Source organism: Chanos chanos, chromosome 7, assembly GCF_902362185.1.
Source record: "Chanos chanos chromosome 7, fChaCha1.1, whole genome shotgun sequence".
Classification (NCBI taxonomy): Eukaryota; Metazoa; Chordata; class Actinopteri; order Gonorynchiformes; family Chanidae; genus Chanos; species Chanos chanos.
In genome coordinates, this window is record NC_044501.1 from 8,033,506 (window position 1) to 8,056,502 (window position 22,997).

General features: G+C 42.5%; 1 protein-coding gene across 1 annotated transcript in view; it reads left to right on the plus strand.

The window, feature by feature from the left end:
* The first annotated feature begins 700 nt into the window (after positions 1 to 700).
* The window catches only part of cxcl18b (chemokine (C-X-C motif) ligand 18b), a 34,037-nt gene continuing 11,740 nt past the window's right edge, over positions 701 to 22,997 (plus strand). The window contains exons 1-3 of the mRNA XM_030778927.1: positions 701 to 784; positions 1,309 to 1,423; positions 1,804 to 1,884. Of these exons, the coding sequence (XP_030634787.1) occupies positions 718 to 784; positions 1,309 to 1,423; positions 1,804 to 1,884 (263 nt within the window). The 5' untranslated portion in view covers positions 701 to 717. The remainder of the gene's footprint in view (positions 785 to 1,308; positions 1,424 to 1,803; positions 1,885 to 22,997) is intronic.

Here is a 22,997-nt window from a genome sequence, read left to right on the forward strand (position 1 = left end):
CGACTGAAAAATTTGGGTATAACGATTCAAGTTCATGACCTCGCTGGTCAGAGCGGGAGACACAAACAAGACAGGATTCGGGCTCTTACTGTAACTTTCATAGCTTGCAATTTCAGTAATCTACACCGATAATTTGTTGATTGCCGTTGCGGTGTATTCTCCTCTCGGTCTGTGAGAGGGGTTTAACGTCAAATTCTTGAACCTTACGCACAAGTCACAGTGACGCTTCCGACCATTATGCACAGTTGTCTACTCCAAGATGAATACTGCAATATGACTTTTGAATATATTTCTGTTGCGAAAGACAACTTTGCCAAACTGTAATTTTGCGGTGAGATTTGGTACTTCGCGCGCATTCAGCAGGTTACCGCGATACTCCCTTTGTTAGTCAATTTCACCGGCACTCAGCCACAACCACCACGCTTTCGCTTGACGTTTGTACCCCTCCTCCCTTTTCCCCACAATGTCCCCTCCCAATCTGTGCATTCCAGACAGGAAAGTCCGATCCAGTGAAGCTATCCAGCTGCCGGGAAAACACCGAGGGAAAGCCCACCGACTAACGTATAAAAGAGCCCTACAACATGCAGTCTTCACTTCACACTTTCACTTTTTCCTCGCCTCCGGAGGATAGACGTCCGCCCCGCTATTTATTCGCCTTCAACCTCCTATTTATAGACAGTGTATTTATTTGCATATTTATTTGCCTGTTTGTTAAGAATGGCCTTCGCACTCAAAGCTCTCTGCCTGGTCGCGCTTGCAGCGGTTTTCTGCCAGTCCAGTGAGGGTAAGTCTGTGAAACTATTGAATTATCATTCATTTTAGAAGCGTGATTATCATGGCATACGCTGAACTATTTTATAAACGAGGAAAAGGTACGCATACGTGTAGGCAATATTTTGTCAGTTTGAAACTAGCAACTTACTGACCATTTTGTAATTTGTGACTTTCTCATTTTTAAAATGACACTTATAATAGAGTCAAATAAATTGCGCATGACTGTAGTTAGAGTTGGAGTCAGAACAACAGTGATGCTAAGGTGCTACATATAGTTTAACAGCTGGTCGTTCTGGTGTTCACTGGACTGTAATTACTTTTGGGTTGCACTAGAGGGAAAGAACAGAGAGAGAAGGGAGTGATTTGGGGGTAGTTCTGATGATCCGTGCAGGATCAGTACCGACTCAAATACTGGATTTTACAAACCTGAACGATCTCCCCTTCGAAACAGGCACGTAATTCATTGGATAATCAACTTGTGTGCAGCTACTGATCTCTCTCTCTCTCTCTTTCTTTTTTTTCCCTGACATACAGCGTTTCTGCCAGGCAGATGCTCGTGTGTGGACACAATACCATTTGTCCCACGGAATCTCATGGCGGAGTTTTCTGTCATTCCACCGCAGTCTCTATGCACCAAAACCAACATCATGTAAGTGTAAACCTGTCACGACCACCCTCTATAGCACAGGTGTCAAAATCCAGTCCTGGAGGGCTATGGTCCTGCTGTTTTTTCTTGTAGACCAACTAAATAGAATCTCTGATTGGCTGAAGAGTGCCCACACCTGTTTTACAAGGTGAAAATCAAGAGGTAACTAAGAGGTGAAAACAAAAAATCAGCAGGACCCTGGCCCTCCAGGACCGGACTTTGACACCCCTGCTCTGTAGGAACCGTACTGTACAAGCGTCTGACTCAAATATGACCAGACATAACATAACACTGAATCTCATCATAACTGTTCTTTCTGGAGTGATATTATATTGGTGCGATCCTAACGTCATTCACGTTCTTTTTTTCTTCTTTGGTTTTAGTGCGAAACTGACCGACGGGAAAAGGACTTGTCTGGATCCAGAGAGCAAACAGGGCAAGGTACTGCAGCAGTGCTGGGCCAGGTAAGAACCCTCAGTGTCTCATAGGTTCTGCCCTCCTTTTCATAATCTGTTGGATCACTGGATAAACACCAGAACATCTTCTTATTTCTTCTTATTTCAAAAAATGCCAGGACCAAGCTCACAGAGCTAAATGAACTGAATGTTTTCCTTTAATATCCATGAAAGCAGTCACTGTAAAAACCTACCATAAACCAAAAATTTGAGTTGGTTTGGAGTTGCACGACGTGGCGTTGACAAATCGAGTGTGAGTCGTGTTGTGTGACTGAATTCGTTCACTGTCTTAACACAGGCACAACTCAGACAACAAGAAGTCTCTCAAATTATCGGCGTGCTTCCACAAAAGGCCTTGATTGAAAACAGAGGACACAAGAGAAGAGACAGACGAACCAGCGGAAGAGTTTGGATTTCCCAGAACTGTTCAGATGTCACATGACCAACGACCGCGTAGCTGGAAGTAGGAATGATAGGGGGCAGACATCCCGCTCTTGCCCAGAGTGAAAGGCACAGCTGACAGGAGTCACTGTCAGGAAAAACTCCTCCCCCGAAACTTCAAGGAGGAGGTGTGTTTTCCCCATTGGGCCTCCAAGCGAAACATTCTCCTTTTAGACATTTGAAAAGACTTTCACCCCATTTCTCTGATACTGGTGAATACCCCAAATGTCCATAAATGCCTTTTGTTATCGGACTCTAACACGAAGCTGTTTGGATTCCAATGAATGGTAGTAACTTAGTTGTAGGAATGTCAGCATGTACAAACATGAAAAGAAGAGACATTTAGCTCTGTTTAAAGCCGAAATATTAAAAAGATTCCTTTTTTTTTTTATTTTTGTTGTTTCCCAGGTACATTTGGAATATTATGCAGAGACCATTTTATTTATTATTTTTAAGTTATGATGCTATAAACTTTTTTTTTAATATCAGAGGAAACATGTTGAATTGTTGCTGAAGTATTTCTGGTTTTTACACTTGAAACATTTCATTATTAAAAATATGAGAAAGGAATATGTGGATATTAAACTCATGTTGTTTACTGTGCATGCATGAAAAATGGCTTAGCTACTCAATGCCTTAGTAAACAATGCCTCTCAAAACATCCACAGGGACAAGTTTGGCTGACATAATTCCATAAATTTCACCAAAAAAAATAGTAATTTTTGTAAATACCAGCATGCTCTACAAGGTCTATGTTAATTAAAGATTTGACTTAAAATTCTCATGGCAATAATTCAACTGTTGGCAACTCATTAACTGTAGTCTGAAGCAAGTCTGGTGGGCCACAAACATTAATACTGTGCACCTTCACATTAATTCTAAGCATGCGTTTTCATTTTCACCTCCAGCACCCAAGTGCGTCACTTTTCTAAGACAAAGTGAAATCAGAAAATCTTGAAGGACTTGCAGACTGAAAGCTGATTAAAGGCAAATCCACCATTGACTCTTCACGTAAAATGAATTAACTTTATCCGATGTTCGAGCAGGTTCGAATGATTTACAGACAGATATAGTTGGTGTGTGAATTAATGCCACCTAGTGGACGTTCCTGGTACATTCTGAAGACAGTAAAACAGTTACAAGGAGAGAGAATTAAAATATCTCTACATATAAATGTTATAGGAGAAACAAAACAAGAGAAATCGTTCCAGTAGAAGTAATCACCGTTGATACTGTGGAACGAAGAAGACTCACTCTAAAATTAACGTCGGTAATTAAAGGTAAGTATGTGGCCGATTCACTGTCGCTTAGTAATAATACACTCAAATGGGCTACTTGCGTGCACGCGTGCAGTCAGGAGGACAAATTTACGTTCGTTTTCGTGCGCACTCGATGTTACACTGCACTCCAGCGGCCAATCTGTGTGTGTGTGTGTCTCTCTCTCTCTCTCGAAAGCGTCTTTGTTCATATTAATTTCTTTACCCTGGATAAACCACCGTCGAAGTAAATAATGTTATCTAGTACAAAGCGGTCCTGTGCATTATCTTAAAGACCAATTCCTGTCCGGTCATCAGTCTCTGCGGGCATATCCCCTGTATCCAATCGTCTAACGAGCACAATACCAATAAATCTCCATTGACACAACAGAACTCGTATGAAAAGACTTCGCCCATCTCTGGCCCAGTTCTGAGAGGGCAACTTGTGTGGCGATGTTGACTGCGTCTTTGTGGTGTGGAGGAGATAAAGCTGACTGAGGAAGGAGTGAACTCCTCTACTCGTCCTCAGGGGAAATCAGAGCTCTCTCTCTCTCTCCCTTTCTCTGAAAGGAGGAAAGAGAACAGATCTACGATAAATGTCCTCCTCTCTCCCACACAGTCTTCAAGGCCAGTCAGCTCTCTGTCTTGTTTTAAGGGGGAGAGAGAGAGAGAGAGACTCCCGTTGTACTACGGCTACAACATTACACAGCACACTTATCTATACGGGAATGCTTTGCTTTGAATTCAAGCTATCGCATTCATACACAGCATTCTTTTCTGACTCATAGCTGTTAAAACGGGTGTAGCTGAACAGCGAACGTTTGAATCTGACTCCTCACTGGCTTATTATACTGTTCGCTTAAAGCATCACCACACCCACTCCCCTAGCTTCGCAGCGCACCCTTTTGCAAACACTTTCTAATTCTAGTAAATGCTCCCTGTGTTTGTACATTGCATTAAATGACAGCTCCAATAGCCACTCACTATATTACTCCTTGCCACGCACCACTGGGGCAAGAAATACATGATACATCCCCTTGCGAAAGTCCACAAAGAAGACACATTTGTTTCCATTCTAAGCACTGTAAAAGCCTCTAACAGCTTATCTGCCGTTTTGCCAGAACCGCTCGTGATGTTAATTTTTAAACATTCTGCGGCAAGCAGAATTCCAGAGAGAAACTTTTCACATTTTATTTCCATGATATTACGTGTCGTTTGCTTCGCTTTGAAGTTTATATATAGCTTTTAAAAAGACTCTCTCTCTCTCTCAGGCAGACACAAACACACAATGAAGGGTTGAAACAAAATCATTTGAGAGCTGCCATTGCCGCCTGTGCTGTCCAACGAACACATGCTAGATCGTCTGATGTACAGAGAACTTTTCCCTACATTTACAACACCATATTTTATTTATAGAGGAGCGGAACGCGCCCAAAAGCTTGTTGATGTCGCGGTCACACAAACAGAAAGTGTAAATTGGCCAAACCCGTCTGCTCCAATGCAATATTCATGCGTCGCTGTGCGACAACGCTTTCATGCACTCGAAACGTATCGGTGGGGCGAGTGATACTGGACTTCAAGTAGAACAGAACGAACAGAGAAGGCGAGAAAAACAAAATGAAAAGAAAGAAAGACAAAAAAAAACATTCACGGACACACCACGCAACACTTATAAGGGGCAACTTAAGTCATGTCTCGACAAATCTGAAAGCTTCTGCTGCGAGGTGTCACCCATTCCAGTATTTTTTTTTTTTTACAGGGAACAAGTTAACGCCCACGTGTTATTCAAACTGTGTAGAAAGACCCATGAATAAAGAATGACAAGCCCTGCATTTGTGGTGCTTGAATGCTCTACAGTAACACACTGGTTGTCATTTGAAAGTCAAAGAGATTGGGCGGGGGAGAGAGAGAGAGAGAGAGAGAGAGAGAGAGAGAGAGAGAGAGAGAGTATAAAACAACAGTGGGTGCTTTGTTCAGCATAGACTTGGACGTACTCCAAATCACACACAATTATCAGCCACGGGTAATCATCATGTAAATAGGTGCTCCTACATGTCCACTGTAGCAGCATCGTTTGTGCACATCCCGGCACATAACTGTAGGCATTTCCACCGAGAATAACCGTGAATTCCAGTAACGCGACTAATGAAATCAAATCTTTGGATGAATGATTAAGCTGAAACAGATCGAAGTCTGTATGACTGTATGAACAGAGTATTGAAAGAGAGAGAGACTCTCTCTCTCAGTGTTATAGTCCGTATGTGCTTGGACGCATTTACTGGAACTGAATGCTGTTTTCTCAAACTTTGAAACTCTGAAGCTATTGTCTGTGTGCACTTAGTTTTTAGTGACCGATTAAAATTCTGGACAACTGAGAGTATTCTCTCCCCTCCCACACACACACAAACAAACAAACAAACAAATACACACACACAGAGCTGATTTCCAAATGAGACACTCCACTCCCTGTTGTTTCGTGTTCTGAGATACTGAGGTACTCAAGTTTAGAAAACTAAGACACAAAGCCACCCTAGCCATTATGCCACACTATAATTCACAATGAAGAGGAGTATTCAGTATGTAACATCACTTCTCACTGTCTTGTTCAGTTTTGAAATGTCAGGCATCAGATTCTTATGGATATTTGCAAAAACAACCAACCAACCAAACAAAAAACAAACAAACAAACAAGAAAACAAACACATAAACAAGGACGTTGTAATCACACCATCAAACCTAAAGGGGGCAGCAGAGGCATCTTCTAAGGCTGCTCTCGCTAATCATTATGCAGTGTAAAAAAGGCCCTGCTATCCTCTGAGATCCCGCGGTGGCCGCTGTTAGAGATGCGGCCTCTCCACAGTGTTGAATTCATTAACCTTTTCACCGCTTTTGCTAGAAAACACAAGCGCAACTGGAGACCTGCCTCTGAGCCTCATAAACGCTTCAGCGAGGGAGGGGGTATTAGGGGTCAGCCACACGGTGGTGGAAGGTTCCAGAAGGTTTCAGCCCCTCATTTGTTCTCATCTAAAAGTGTCATCTCCCATCAGACACTTAGTTATTCACAAACTCACTCAACGCTTGTGGCAACACGACCAAGCCAAGAGGCTCCCCAGAAAAACCTTGACGTGTCGTTGTCCGACAGGCGACAAATTGTTTGAAACTTTACGCGTGCGCCGACAATTATCTGATCGGAGCTTCTGTGATGGGTTTTCTTGCAGTTATAAGTGAGCTTTCAGCGATGATTTGTGTCAAGATAAGCACTCTTGCGAGTCATTGTAGAGAGAATTTTTGAACAATAGCACTTTCCTCTGGTCCTTTAATGAAAGCAAAAAACCCCCGAAATGCGATGTTTGTGACGACTCCATAACGTACCAGTTAATACTGTCGCCACGGTCATATCTTCAATAGATTTGTCATACTCGGATAAAATGGAACTTCTGAATTTGAGAATTTTTAAAATCCACTTGTGGCTGTTGGAGGGTCCTCTTCTCTTTGACATCTATGGAAAAGGGGCTATTCTCCAAATGAGGGAAGAGCTCAATTTTCTGTCAGAAGATACTCTTTTGCACAGTACAATCTAGTTTTAAACTAAAGAGTGTAAAAGGCTCTGCAGCCTCTAGGGTTTTGGCCTCAGAGCGTCTAAAAGTGTTTTGTTTACTAACTGAATTGGCGGACACCTCGGGGGTATACCTGTTCAGTGTCAATGCTGGGACATCTCCATTTCAAACTTTCAAATCATACAAATATATTATACTCCAGGGTTGTGGTAAAACAAGCGAGTCTCTATACTAACACCTGATACCAAGAGATTTTCGTTTTAGGCGTGCAAATTAATATCGTCATGAGGAGGCAATGTTTTTCCAAACGAATTTTTGACATCTTTTGTTGTCGACTAAACTCGCCTGCAAACGCTAGGCCTAGTGTGACCTTGGATGGAAATCTCCGTAGAGCCGAACACAGAATCCTCGTTAATAACCAGAAAAGTCCAAAAGCCTCAAAACCGACAGATGAAAAAGAGGCAGTGTTAAAATGAGAATAGGAAGGAGACAAATATTCCATGACAGGCGGCAGACGCTGCAGGAGAGGAAAGGAAAAGGGAAGGGAGAACGTATAAATTGACCCTCAGGGTTTTCATGCTGTATGACCAGACAGAGTAAACTGTGAACTTTCTATTTAACTTAAAGACCCCCCTCACACTAAATGAACGTCTTGTACAAAATGTTCTATACTTCTAATTATATCTTTTGTAACGTTTTAGGATAATTGAAACTTATGATATGCTTTGGAGTGGCCCGGCCATGACCTTAAATTGATTCTGAACTGTTTGACCGAAACATTGCAAGCCTCGGGGAACAAGAAGAATTCCTGTTTTTTTTTCTCTCTCTCTTTACCAAATGCAGAGCTGTAGAGCAAACTTTTATACACAGTGATGTTTTTTTTTGTGCTTGACTTTGCTCAGCAAAAACATTTCACATGATAAACAAAGAATTCGCAGAAGAGATGAAAACTTGCCATGAATTATACAGAGTTTGAGTCAATGTTTTGGTGTTGAGTTGTTTTTCGTGTGTGTGTGTGTGCTTTGCGACTCAGTACCAAAAAAAAAAAAAAAAAACTCAGTTCCTCACAACCCCCGGACTTCTCGATTCTGCGTGTGATCCGCGGCACAGAAAACAAGTGATCATCGGCATGAAAAGGGATGAGCAGGCAGATCAATCTGAATTAAAAGTACAGAAAATGAGAGGGATCTCCGTCGGAGAGAGAGGAACGCGTTTTTGCATCAGGAGAGGTTGAGACACTGCGGGGAGTTACATAAAGGAAATTCGAAGAGGTGGTAGAAATTTCTCTCTCTCTCTCTCTCTCTCTCTGTATTACGAAGCCACGCCGAGAGATTTGTGTATTAATAAACGGCAGCCTGAGCATGGGAGAGAAGTTTTAATGAGGGAGGATGTAACAGGAGTGAGATCAAGGTTGGGCTTTGGTCAGAACAGGGGACGTGGCTCTACCTACGCGCACCTGAGGACCCGTATACGCTTTTTAAGATCTGCGGTGTGAGACGAGGGGAAGTCAGATTACGTTGAGAGTGAGAAAGAAATGCCAGAACGTTCCGAGACGGACGCGGCAGGGTACGAGTCCAGTTCAGTTCTGCGTAAAAAAAAAAAAACGACGTGAACGCTTTTTTTGAAACGTGTTTGAGTGGTGTGCTCGGAGAGCGAGAAGCTTTGTTTAAAAAAAAAAAAAACGTTTTGGCCCTCATTTTGGTCAGAAAACAACGTAAAATTGATTCTCTACTTCCTGCACTTAGCGTTTGACCACACGTTTCATCCAGTGAGCTTGATTTTTCTGGAAAGCACTTTTGATGTAAATTAGTTGAATTATTTTCACCACTACAGAAAAAAAAAGTTGACAGGAACATTTTTTTTTTTAAATTTTGGCTCTTCAACACAAAGGAGAGAATACTCAAAGAGGTGCTTGGAGCAAGAATTATGCAGAAACGTTTGATCAAGTTGCTGCAGCCTCTGTTTAGAACCATATTTAATACAGCGTGTAAAACTGAAATTATCATTAGTATTCCTCTCAATCGTTATTCACCTGCCATGGTGGAACTGGCCCATAAGTGCAAACAGTTTCATTGATTTTTGAAGTGATTTCTGTGCAACTATGTTAGTCTGTTACGAAATTCACTTTAGGTATATTGTGCCACTGTTGCCTGTCCATATGGAGAAAGACATACTATAGATAAAACCTATAGAATTGTCTTACTGCTGAACAATTTAATGTCCATTCTCAAGGAGAAAAAAAAAACAAAAAACCTAGAGTCAAACTTCTGTTATAATGTGATGTTTTATTAGCGTGTAATTTGCCCTGTGATTTGGGAGTTCCTTGTCAAAGCATGGGGTAGTTAAGTTTAAACCAATTCCCACACCATGAGCCTCATGGCTACACAAGCATGACAAGAGCATCTGTGCTAACTGTTCACTGTTACGGGCCATTGTCGCCATGGCAAAGGAATGCCATATTGGAGCTGATGAGGATCCAGACGAGACGTGGATAATCAGGATGACTGGTGAAATCTGGACGAGGCAGGGATTAATCAGGGTGATTGGTGAAATCCAGACGAGGCAGGGGTTAATCAGGGTGATTGGTGAAGTCCAGACGAGGCAGGGATCAAGTAAAGTAAAGTCTCTGTGATTGCACACACACACTGTGAACAGTGAATTTGTCTCTGCATTTAACCCATCCAACACACCAGTAGTGAACACACAACAGACGCAGGAGCAGTGGGCAGCATTCCTCTGTGCCCGGGGAGCATAAGTGCCTTGCTCAAGGGCACACAGCTGTGGCTGTTGGTCCTGGGAATCGAACCGGCAACCCTCCGGTCACAAGCCCAGTTCTCTAACCTTTAGACCACGGCTGCCCATTAATCATTGGTGATTGGTGAAATCCAGACGAGGCAGGGATTAATCAGGGTGATTGGTGAAGTCCGGACGAGGCAGGGATTAATCAGGGTGACTGGTGAAGTCCGGACGAGGCAGGGATTAATCAGGGTGACTGGTGAAGTCCAGACGAGGCAGGGATTAATCAGGATGACTGGTTAAATCCGGACGAGGCAGGGATTAATCAGGGTGATTGGTGAAATCCAGATGAGGCAGGGATTAATCAGGGTGATTGGTGAAGTCCAGACGAGGCAGGGATTAATCAGGGTGATTGGTGAAGTCCAGATGAGGCAGGGATTAATCAGGGTGATTGGTGAAATCCAGATGAGGCAGGGATTAATCAGGGTGATTGGTGAAGTCCAGATGAGGCAGGGATTAATCAGGGTGATTGGTGAAGTCCAGACGAGGCAGGGATTAATCAGGGTGATTGGTGAAGTCCAGGTGAGGCAGGGGTTAATCAGGGTGATTGGTGAAGTCCAGGTGAGGCAGGGGTTAATCAGGGTGATTGGTGAAATCCAGATGAGGCAGGGATTGATCAGGGTGATTGGTGAAATCCAGGTGAGGCAGGGATTAATCAGGGTGATTGGTGAAGTCCAGATGAGGCAGGGATTAATCAGGGTGATTGGTGAAGTCCAGGTGAGGCAGGGGTTAATCAGGGTGATTGGTGAAATCCAGATGAGGCAGGGATTGATCAGGGTGATTGGTGAAATCCAGGTGAGGCAGGGATTAATCAGGGTGATTGGTGAAATCCAGATGAGGCAGGGATTAATCAGGGTGATTGGTGAAGTCCAGACGAGCCAGGGATTAATCAGGGTGATTGGTGAAGTCCAGACGAGGCAGGGATTAATCAGGGTGATTGGTGAAGTCCAGACGAGGCAGGGATTAATCAGGGTGATTGGTGAAATCCAGATGAGGCAGGGATTAATCAGGGTGATTGGTGAAATCCAGATGAGGCAGGGATAATCTTGGTGATTGGTGAAAGATGAGTACTTTGTGTCAGTGATAGTGGTCATATGATGAATAAGTAATTAGATATGAAATGACTTCTCGATGAACATGGCAAAGAACGTATTTCACTTGACTGTTTTAGAAAATGTGAAATCTGTGGTACAGAATTAAAAGTACTGAATTATGTTACGCTCACAAAGTGAGTGCAACAATAATTAAGGGGGGAGAAAATGCGGATCAGGCTTGAACAAATATCATTTATTTAATCAACGCAAAAGAAAACGGATGCGAGCCATCAGGGGTTCCAAAAAAAAGTTCAATGACCGAAAACACAACGTCGGTCTGACCGGCCACCTCCGAAATGAACATCGTCCACCCCGGCAGCCTAAAGCAGACAAACAAAAAAGAGAGGAGAGGAGGGGCGGGGAGAGGTGGAGGGTGCAGAGCTTTTAATCTCAGGTACAACTGCGCGCCGGTGTACCCAACTGGGCTGATTGCCTCCTGCCACACCACCAGCATGCCTACCAGGGAACACACAAAAAGATAAACAAAACCATGGCCTGGGGGAAAAGGGGCAAAGCCCAGAGGGCCGTGACAATTAAGATTACATTATTACAAGATTACATGTCTGTAAAACAAACAAACAAATAACCAAGAACCAACCAGCCAACCAACCAACCACCCACCCACCCACCCAACCAACCAACCAAACAACCAAACAACCAAACAAACAAACAAACAAACAGCTATTGGGGTGACACATCACTGAAACACATGAAGCATGTGACGAATGAAAATGAACTGCGAATTGTTAAAGAACAAATCTGAAACAAAGCAAAGAAGTAAACAACAAACAAATAAACAGCAGGTTTTTTTTTTGGTGTGTGTGAGACAGGGCGTCACCTTCAGCCTTCGATTCGATTTTTTTTTTGTAATTTAATTAGCCTTTTGCTTTTTGTGGTTTTTTTTTTTTCCTTATGGTATTCACCGCTAAGATTTCGACTGCTCCTAACAGGCAGGGTTCTGAGGATGCATTCCATCCTCGTCATGGTTACAGAGCCCTCATAATGACTCACAGAGGTTCTGGTTGAACAGTACTGTGGACTTTTGTGATGCTCCACTGACAAGAGTATAAAAGGACTCTCCTGAGGACTGCACAACAACCGACAGAAAAACATGACACGGCTGCGAATAGAGAACGGCGCTTGCGTCCCTCGGAGAAGGCCCATCAGTACACCACTGCCTTTAGATCATAAATAAGGAAGATCTTGCCCCGACGTACAGGAAACGAGGACCTTTGAAGGCAGAGACTTTTCAATAGCTCTCCTGTCTCTTTAAGCACCATGCCACACAAAGCGATTTTTTTTTCTTTTCTTTTCTTTTTTTTTTTCTTTTTTTTTTTTTTTAAAAAGTCAGCTTATTTTGAAGGATATCTTTCAAGAAAAATGTTTGCTTATTTGCAGATGCACTTAAGAGTTCAGAGGAATTTGTGAAATATTTCAGCGTATCATTTTCTAAGGAATTTTTTTTTCCCCTAAAAAGTCTGTTATTCAACCACAATAAAGACTCATCTGCTCAAATGCATAATAAATTTCATGTGGTGAAAAATATTCTGTTGGCCCAGCTGCCAACACTTTCAGTCTCTGTAATAGAACAAATAAATATTTCAGCATTCCTCTTCTTCGCCAACCCTGCGCGCAGTGGAACGGCACTATAAATACAAATCGCAATAATTTCACATTGCAAATGCATCACATCACATCGCATGACATTAATACTGTGTCACGCTCAAATGACCCGACCAAATCACGTCGCAGTCATGACATCACAGTCGCATGACACGATTGCATGACATCACAGTCACATTAAAATCAGGTGACGTAACCAAGGACGCATCACACACAGCGACGGCGCCGTCATCCCAATCCCATCACGGTCGGAATCAGAATCACGTGACGTCACATTAACAATGACACAGCCGCATAACACATCGCAGACACAGCTGCAGGTATCTTGTCACGTGGTTGAATAGCCATTGTGTACGGTCTTTGAGACGGTGTAACAAGCTAAGCCTGTTATCAGCTCCGTTATTCCACGCCTGGGCAGTTAATGCATGTGAGACAGTCAGCAGGTCAGAGCTAAGCACTCAGCATCTTCTGGAGGAGGAGATAGAAGATGTGCCTCAGGCCAGTGCTTTTAAAAGGACAATTAATGTGATTCAGTAATCCAGAGCATTCCCCCGGCTCGCTGTTCGCCTCAGTCGGCCGTCCGAGCGGCCGCTGACTGGAAATGAAATCTATCTGGGGGAAGATATTTACCCAGTCCCTCCGGGGACTGCGTCGGAGGATTTTAAACTCATCAAACGTAACTTTTTACAGCTGACATTTCATACAGAATACGCATTTCAACTAATTTCTCAAGTGCGTGAGGCCAATTTTGGACCCCCCCCCCCCCCTTTTTTCTTTTTTTTTTTTTTTTTAAATCCCCTCACATCTATCAACGGCGTACAGAAAGACTCAAAGGGGGGCTGTATTAGTCAGACGAGTTGAAAGTTATTTAATTGGGTGTACAGCCAATAAACTGTGATGGAAATCATTCAGTCAAAAAGAGGTATTGGATATGTCAAAGCTAATTGGACAAGGAGCTGGGCTGAATTTTCGTTATACTCCTGTTTGAAGTCCAGAGATCATGGAGAACTTGTTTGGCCTATGCAGATTGAATTCTCCTGGACCCATGCAACTGTGAAATTAGCACTAAAAAGGTTCCGACGGGAAAGTGTATCCAGTACAAATAGGGGGAAGTTTAGTGTGAATGGAGTAGCGTTTGTGTGGTTTTTTTTTAAAGCGCATTGTTTTTCAAAGAGACGCGTGAGCCTTTTTTTTGTCAATGGCAGTCGTTTTGCTAGAATGTGCTGTAACAAAGAGTTTGCTAATTATTTTCCTTTCAGCCAAAGAGAAGTTCAAGAAAAAAACCCCCAAAACAAAACAATGAAATTTCAAAATAAACACATCATTTCTCCTGTCTTTATCACGGCGGCATGAAAAAAAAAAAAAAAAAAATTACTCATCGTCGTATTATTCTCATCAGCCTTTGTCTATGTTTTGCAGCAAGTCATGAAATCAAGCCCTAGAAATCTCCCGAGATCTCCTGATCCTTAATCAAACCAGTCTGTCTGGTTACTGTGGTGAATTTGTTCTGTATTTCCTCATCTCGGTGTTTTTCGGATCTCCCTCTCGAATTTACGGTGGGTTGTTACACTCCCTTTTCGCTCAGCAGATCTGCAGGTTTTTTTTTTTTTACTGAGGAAACACTGGAGCTTAAGGTCTGAAATTAATTATTCATATCATTACTGAAAGAAATCCCAGCAGTTTCCGTGTTTTGTTGTCTAAGCATGCCAGTGTGCTAACGTCATCGTATTTGGAGTGTGAATGTGACTTATGTGTATGTGTGTGTGTGTGTGTGTGTGTGTGTGTGCGCGCACATGTGTGTGTGTGTGTGTGTGTGTGTATATGTGCGCGCGTGTGTGTGTGTGTGTATGCTATGCTGCACTTTTCTGCTAATTCATGAAACATTCATGGTTATTCTGAAAGGATTTAACTCTGTTTTGCTCCTGCCTCTTTTCCTTCACGTTTGGAGAAGTGCGCCGCTTGGAGAAGCACACAGCTGTGCTTTGTGTTGCTGGAACTAGAGTAGGAACGGTTTGGCATTTCGCAGTGAAGTGAAAAAAAGTTCACATCTATTTATAACTGTATTTGCTTCGTTTTTCTTAACTCTCTCTCTCTTTTGCCTTTGCCAAAAAAAAAAAAAAAAAAAAAAAAGAGCACAGAAAATCCCAGACGGGTCTCCATATCCCTTATGCTAAGGTGAAACGTTGTCATGGTGAGGTGTAGTTACACTAGTGTGGTACTCAAATCTGCTAGCGAGATGAGCAAAGCTAACAATGTATGATGCAAGTTTAGAGTCAGCGTGTGAGATCTGAAGTCATACAATACGTTAAGTAAGTGTCTTTACCTTACCATACGCGGAACATATGTGAACTCTTTTCACCTCGATTTGAATAGCGTTAGCCTGAAACTGTCCTGTTCATTATTATGCTAATAACACACGACTGTCTTTACTTAGCGAAGTCTAAGGTTAAGTCATTCTATTAATCCATACAACACACACACACCGGAGCTTCAGGTCACTGCAACGGTAACTTAACGGAGCAATTTCCTTAATAAGTGGAAGATCATGTTTCATTAACTCAGAATCCATCAGCAACTCCTTTCTTTTCCCCTCTAGGTCAATTCCATTTAATACTTCATGCTTTGTAATGACAGAATAATTGTTTCACAATTTGAGCCTCTGCCTCATGTAGGGTCCAGTGATTACAATGCATACACCTGCCTTTGTTGCAGTTAACTGAAAGTTTTTTGGTTTTTTTGCCTACCGGTTGTTCTTCATCCCCCCCCCCCCCCCCCCCCCCCCCCAAAAAAAAACCCTTTCATTGAGACAGAAAAAGTTAGAAGGCTAGAAAATTAAGTTTAAAATGTCACCGGTCGTAGAAAGGGAAATGGAGTCGCCCTAAAATGAATAGTCTCAATTTTTGGGCTAGTTTAAGACTCACGGCAATCGAAAGTTGTTACTCTCCCGGAAGCCTGTTTATATCAGCGCTAACAGCGAATGGCTTCATTTCCACCTTGCCAAATCATTGTCTTTAAAGCCCGCCAGCGCTTAATGATTGTAATAAACTGGGATTATATCGTAATAAAACTATCTGGGCTAGATTTAAACAACCAACGAACGTTCAAGTCCTCTCTCAAGTACCGTAGGATTTCACAGCAGTAGAGCTTGGTGGAAACTCAACAACAACAACACTGGTTGACTCTTGAATTTAAAAGAAAAAACCTTTAGATTAGACACAATTTGTGGTGTGGCTCCATTGCATGACTTGTGGAGCAAACTCCTCATTTAATTCATGAAGGATAAGCATTAACATAAGTACTTAATGTAATCACTAGAAACCCCCCCCCCCCCAAAAAAAAACACCCCAGAAGGTATGACAAGATGTTTAATTCAGAATACTGCGATAAAAGCATGTTTTGAGTGTTCTTTTTTTCTGTTGCTGTTGTTTTTGTTTTCCATTTTTTTTTCACCAGAAAGAAAAAAAAAAAGAAAAAAAAAGAGAAACTCTCAAAAGCGTCTGAAACGTTTCACAAGCGGTTTAAAAAGCACCTGACAACGTGGGGAAGTTGAAGCCAGTCCACTGATACCCAGTGTCTCTGATGTATAATTTAATCATATTTCACTCACAAACTCTCAATGTGTTTTTTGGACCTAAGAGCTTTGGTATCTTGGAATGTGGCAGATAAGATACTGTAGTTTGCCCGAGGAAATAAAGAGAGGCTGATTAAAGTATCTGAAAGATTTCAAAATGAAATCGCAGATTATGGTTGTCAAAAGCTCACTCCTGTCCAAAAAAAGAAAAAAAAAAGGAAAAAAAAAAAAAACCCTCCTGTGAGACTCCTGTCTTTCCAGATGGGACCTTTGATCTTCATCTTAACTAAATCAAAACCTAAAGATCTGATTCGCTGAACAGGACACGCTAGCTGTATTACACGGCATTTGGCATCTCCTACTTTAGAAATTCATCACCGTTCCTTCTATTCAACATTTGAAGCTCCCTCCAAAAAAAAGAGAGAGAGAGAGAGAGCGAGAAAGAGAGAGAGAGAGAGAGAGAGAGAGAGAGAGAAGGATAGTTGAGGACATCACTTTCAAGTTCTGCATTCTAGAAACGCAAGATATTTAACACCCAAGCTTATCTATAATAACTCTGAAAAAAAAACTGAGTTAAATAGGCCGTGAACAAAATGATGTATCCTTTCCAAATTCCAAAGTCAGTAATTGTGGCTAATAATTAGGACAGAATTGAATAACTTTAGTACAAAGACACGCTCAGTGAACCGTTAAGCTGGAGTGTGCGGTTTGAATGAACAATCAGTAAAAGATGAGTTAGGTGTAATGTGAAGGGGGAAATGATGATATGAATGACATTGCTCTCATTCCTCAGTGTATATGAGTGTGGAAAGTTTTTTCTGTTTTTTTCTCTCTTTCAACCGCGTTATAACGTGCACCAGCGGCTCTAATATTAGGTGTAAGGATCTTCGCGTTAGAGTCACGGTTACTATGACAACATGAAAGGAAACGCGCAGGTGAGGAGAAAGAGAATGTGTTTTTTTTTTTAAAATCGGGTTCCTCTCTGTTTCTTTTGTTTAACAAGGGCATAGGACTCTTGTGAGCTTTATTGACTGTGGTGCTAATCGCACACCGCCTCTTCTCTCTGCTCAAGGCCTTCTTCATCACAGAGAACCATGGGAGTTGCTGTCTTTCGGCATTTCAAATAGAACTAGTTGAATGAATGCAACTTCATGTCATAACCTACAGTTACCATGAGAAAGGGCGACTCAATACAGCTGGTATTGAGGAACAGCTGGTAAAACGCCTTTGCATGTGGCTGTCACTCTCCGTGGTGCTGAAACCCCTGAGGGTGGACTTCTTTAGTAGCTACGGGCCATGGGATGCTGGGTTAAAATGTGTTTGCTTATAAAAATACATCTATCTATCTATGTATCTAGCTATCTGCTTTATCAGTGTATGTATGTATTCTGCATAATTATTATGTGTGTATTCTGCATAATGATTTGGAACACACACACACAACACGCACGCACACACACACACACACACACCCCTGGTGAGGGCGAGGGGCCGGAGACAGACCAGTGAACCGAATCATTGTGTCTGGGGGGGGGGTTTCAGAGCGTGTAACCGTGACAGCGCTGAAGTCGAGAGCGCCGCGGCAGGCCGGTCAAATCGTTAAAGGAAGGCCGGGGACAGGGGGACACTCTATAACACAAACGTGCGTGGGGCGGGCTAACCGCTATCTCTCCCCGCCACCGCTCTCCACTGCCGGCCCTGACGTTTCCCCCAGTGGACCCACGGTGTGGCAGCAGCTCAGCTAAAGAGAAAAAACAAAAAACTAAAGCAGAAGGAGGGGGGGCCGGGGGGGGGGGGGGCGATGTGGCTGTTGCGGCCTGGCAGCTCTTGATAACACAATCATGTTCTCTCTAAATTGGAATCTGTGTTTTGATTTTGCTTTGGTAGGTGTGTGTATGTGCGTGTATCTGTGTGTGTGTGTGTGTGTGTGTGTGCGTGCATGTGTGTGTGTCTGTGTGATGTGTGCCTATGTTTGTGTGCGCGTGCATGTGTGTGTGTGTGTGAGAGAGAGAGTGTGTGTGTGCGTGCATGCGCGTGTGTCTATTTGGAATACGAAATCAATTCTCAATTCTCCTCGCTATTTACGGTTGCTGGTAGCGGTTGTGCCGCTGAACGGAGAGGAATTCTATTTAATAATCAGGCATGAAAAACATGCTGTGGCTATGGATAATAGACTATTATGAAACATGATTACAATGGTAGCGATAAGCTAGGGCAGTAATTGAAATATCATTCATACCACAGTCGTATCACAATGTTCAGAGGAGCTTCTGTCTCGTCTTCAATAACCACATTTAATTACATCAATCTCACCTGTAACTCTGCGTGCCGAATTCCATATCAACGCATCTTAATGAACTTGGAGTTGCATTGTATCTGAATTAGCTTTATTTGCTTTGATTTGGCAGAATGGCCGCACTGCTTGTTGTTTCACCGTTCTGATGATTACCGAAGCACTACGTACTCCACGGAGCCATCCTAAAAATTCAGTTTGCCTCCTTCTGTTCTCTCTCTCTCTCTCTCTCTCTCTCTCTCGCTTTCCCCTGACTTAAGTTTTATTATATCAGTTTTCAGTGCTAATTGGTGGATTGAATTTACTAGTTGCTTGGTATCCACAGAGGGCCAAAGTGGTCCATTTCTTTTGTTCTTCTTTTGAGAAAGAGCTTTCCTAACGTCTTTAGTATTTTATTTGAGTCTCTTCAGACTGAGATGAGCATGGGGGGGGAGGGGGGGCATCCTGAAGATCTCTGTGGGGCCTGTGGCTTCACAGGTGACTGACTGGTTAGACCAACGCACATATACCTGAAATGGATCTGGAGACACACAGCGTACGCCTAAAGGACTGCTGGGATATTTAGAGAGATAGATCTGCCAAGTGTGGCAAGGTGCACAGAGAGAGTGTGTGTATGTGTGTGTGTGTTTGTGTGTGTGTGTTTGTGTGTTTGTGTGTGTGTGTGTGTGTGTGTGTGAGCGAGTATGTGGAAGTGAAGCTACCGGGAGACGGTGGAGCCTGAAATTTTCTCTCCTGCACCGATCAATCATTTCAGCACTGTCCGGATGGGTCTGCCCAGTACCTGTCAATACGTCCAATCAATATCTCTCCTGTCCAACCCGGGGAGACTAATGGCAAAATCTTTTAATAGGCTACTGCGAATGAATCTCTGATAGCCATCTGCTCCCATAGCTTTTCTTCCCCTTACTGCCTTCGTCCTGGGGTTGTGTTCCACTTCTCATGGATTTCAAACATCTTTTTATCACTGGTTTTACTCCTTTAAAAGGTTTAAAGGCGGCCGTTGGCGATATGTGTGGAATTGTGGGTAATGTATGCTTGTTGATCCGCTGTCATATAGTGCTGGGAATCATGCGACAGTGAGGTTGGAAACCAGTAACAGTGAAATGGTGGTAATCTCCGATGCAGGCTTCATTTTGGCCCAAACAAAGACAAGAAAACAAACAAAGAAACAAACAAACAAACAAAAACAAAACAAACACATTAGGCCCATATACACAGCGCTTCCCAATGACCAGTCATTTGATATTAGTTGCATAAAATAAAATCAGACATATGGATGTACAAGGATAAATAATATAAAAAATAATATAAGGAGCGCTATGTGCTCTGTCGCATCACGGCTTGTTGTGGTTGTGTTACAAAAAAAAAAGGTTACAACCTATTTCGAATTCAGCATGTTCATCCATGCTTGAAAACAAGTCATATTAAAGCATGTAAAGAACAACCCGAAACAAACAGATGCTCGGCGAATGTAGTCTTACGCTGCACGACACCGTAAGAAAGTATCTCATAAACCCAACAAAGTCCTTTTCTCCTGTAAAATAATTGTTCTCCCGCCAGCCGTTTCCACCCTGGACTCCCTGCCCCTAGTTACGGAGCTCCTCTACAAGATCTGTGAGGTGTTAGACTTGATGTACATTTATCAAAGAGAGAAATACAGGGCTGTTCTCTCCCCCTCTAATGATGAACAGCGTTTTGACGTTCTCTGGGCAGCCACTGAGTTAGTGCATTGTTATCGTTCTCTAGCGTTTCTTCAAAACTGACAAGAGCCAGAATCTTTCTCTCTCTCTGTCTCTCTCTCTCTTTCTCTCTTTCTCTCTCTCTCTCTCTCTCTTTTATATCCAGTGTAATGTAATGGCTAAGGCAGAGGTGACTGAACAGAGATCTTGAAAAACGTTTGTTCATCCTCTGTCGCGGGTTCGAGTAAACAGCACAGCAGACTGGCCAATCTGAAATGAGCTTTAAGAGAGTTCCGACTGTCCCAGTCTGGACCAGTGTCAGGCAGTGGAAACACTCTCAGGGTTAATGTAACATTGTCCTCATATCCACCAATCACACACAGCGACACCTAATGCAGCGACACAGTGACTCTATGAGAATCAGTGTGACACACCTGCTTGAATCTGATCTGAGGTATTATCAATGAAAAAATGGATCAACCAATCAATCAATCAATCAATCACTCACTCAATCAATCAATCACTGCTCAGCATAGGTCAAGTCGTGGACAAAGAGGAAGCATCGGATAAAGCTCTGTAATGGTCACCACCCCAAACAAACAAACAAGCAAACAAACAAACACATACACAATCTTACAAACGGATGGAAGCTCACACCTTTTCTCTCCCACCAGTTCTAAGTCTGTAGGCACAGTGATCCAGTCAAGCTGAAAGTGAGAACACACAGACGGATCCTATATATATATATATATATACAGACTAAATAAATTGGATCCCTGGATGTTTGTTCCTTTGAAGCTGTTGCAATGCAGTAAGCCAACTGAGCCATTCTGGGGTTTTTTTCTCTCTTTTTTTTGGGGGGGGGGGTGGGTATGTTCCTATTTCAGATAAAACTGTGTCTGCTGTCCTCTTTTGTCTGTTGTTTTTTTTGTTGCTGTTAGACGAGTGAAGCTCAAGCAGCCTGATGATGCATCTTATTAGTGCTAATCTTTGATCATTCATGAACATAGCCATGCTCGTTTTGTTTGGTCAATTATCCACATTTAATGCACCACCAACAAAAACAGAGCTCTGTCTTGCAAACTGTATGTTTTCACTGACACTGTGACAGAGAGAGGGAAAGAGAGAGAGAGAGGGAGAGAGAGGGAGAGATAGACAGACAGACAGACAAAAGTTCATTGTGCTATGATGATGTTTTTTTTTTTTTTCACTCAAATTTTCGTGTCTTTCCAAACATGAACAGCACGATTGAGCCAAACAGAAATACTCTCCTTGCCACGGGGAAAACATCACTTTAATAGTGTAAATGGTTTATAATACGAGCATCATTATCAAAATTTCCCCTTTAAGAGCCATGAGTCAGTCTAACTACTCTGTAATTTGTAATTTGTACCAACGCTAATGGTTTAAACAGCTCTCAATCATCATAAATTAGGACATATTCGCAATCACATTAACATAATGTCCCAATCAACTCAAACGCCATATGACTTATTGGGGTTTTGGGAATCTCCCCAAAAAATAGACTCAGACTCCATCAATAAGCCAAGTATGCTTTCCACTGCATTTGGTGTGAGTGAAAACACTCCATACAAAGACGAACAGAAGGGAATGGCTGAAACATTTGTCAATTTTTTGACAAATCTTGAATAATTACCATCTGTACTCATTTAAAAAAAAAAAAAAAAAAAAATCCAAGCTGCACTATTAAAGGAAACCGCCCAGCTGTACGCAATATGTTAGCTCGGTTACAAGCCTTTGTACACTAATAAGTTCTCATCGACTACATTTGAAATCCTGTTTTCGCTCGGTCTTAAAAGGTATGCAGGTTCCCCTAATAACCGCGCAAGTTAATACACCATTCAGTTTAATGACTGCCTACATACCAATAAAGAATAAAACTGTGCACCAATGAATGCAAATCCCCGTTCCTCCATTCAGAGAGTGTTCTGAAGAGCTCATATTTACGACTGCTTTTTTGTTTTTTTTTTCTTCTTGTATACCCGAGGAAGGAGGGCGAAGTGATGAACGCGTCTCGCTCTCCGCGGCTGTAAAAGCACGCTATGCCTGTGGATTAGAGCGTACAGTAAATCTCAAAGACAAAAGACCTCTGTAGATACAAGCAGGAAACAGCCAAAAAACTCAGGGACGGCTCGACTTCCACGGAGTCCTTTTTTTTTTTTTTTTTTTTTTAAATTAACGGTATTCCCTCACGGCCTTCGCAATGCTGCAGTGTGTTTTTTTTTACACACAGCACAATCAGTCCTCGCAAATCACAATAATGTGATATATATATATATATATATATATATATATATATATATATATATAGAGAGAGAGAGAGAGAGAGAGAGAGAGAGAGAAAGAGAGAGAGATATTTTTCCCCCAAGCACCTGCCAGTGCTGCTTAAGCAGTTGCCACTAGAGGGAGTATGTTTTTGTACAGTGATTCAGATGCCGCGCGCACACGCTTCTCTGTCTTTGTAGGTCAAGAGCCTGAGGTTTCTTTTTTATCGTGGCCTGATTCGCGGGCCGGGCTTTGAGCGTACCGAGAAAGAGTCGCAGGTGTTTTTTTGTCTTTAAATTTACAGGTGCTGTGCGTAGCCGCCTATCTGTCATACGGCTGTCTTCGTCTCCGCTGTTCCTTTCTCATCTGATACCGGGGCGATCTCTCCTTACCCGGTGGCTTGCCGAAGCCATGGAGATTATTTGCTATGCTGATGGTACAATATTTTGACATTGTTTTCAAACGGCGCTTTTATCGCGCGTGACGAGCGTGACGGCGGTAGTTTTTAATAGATCCGCTGCCACAG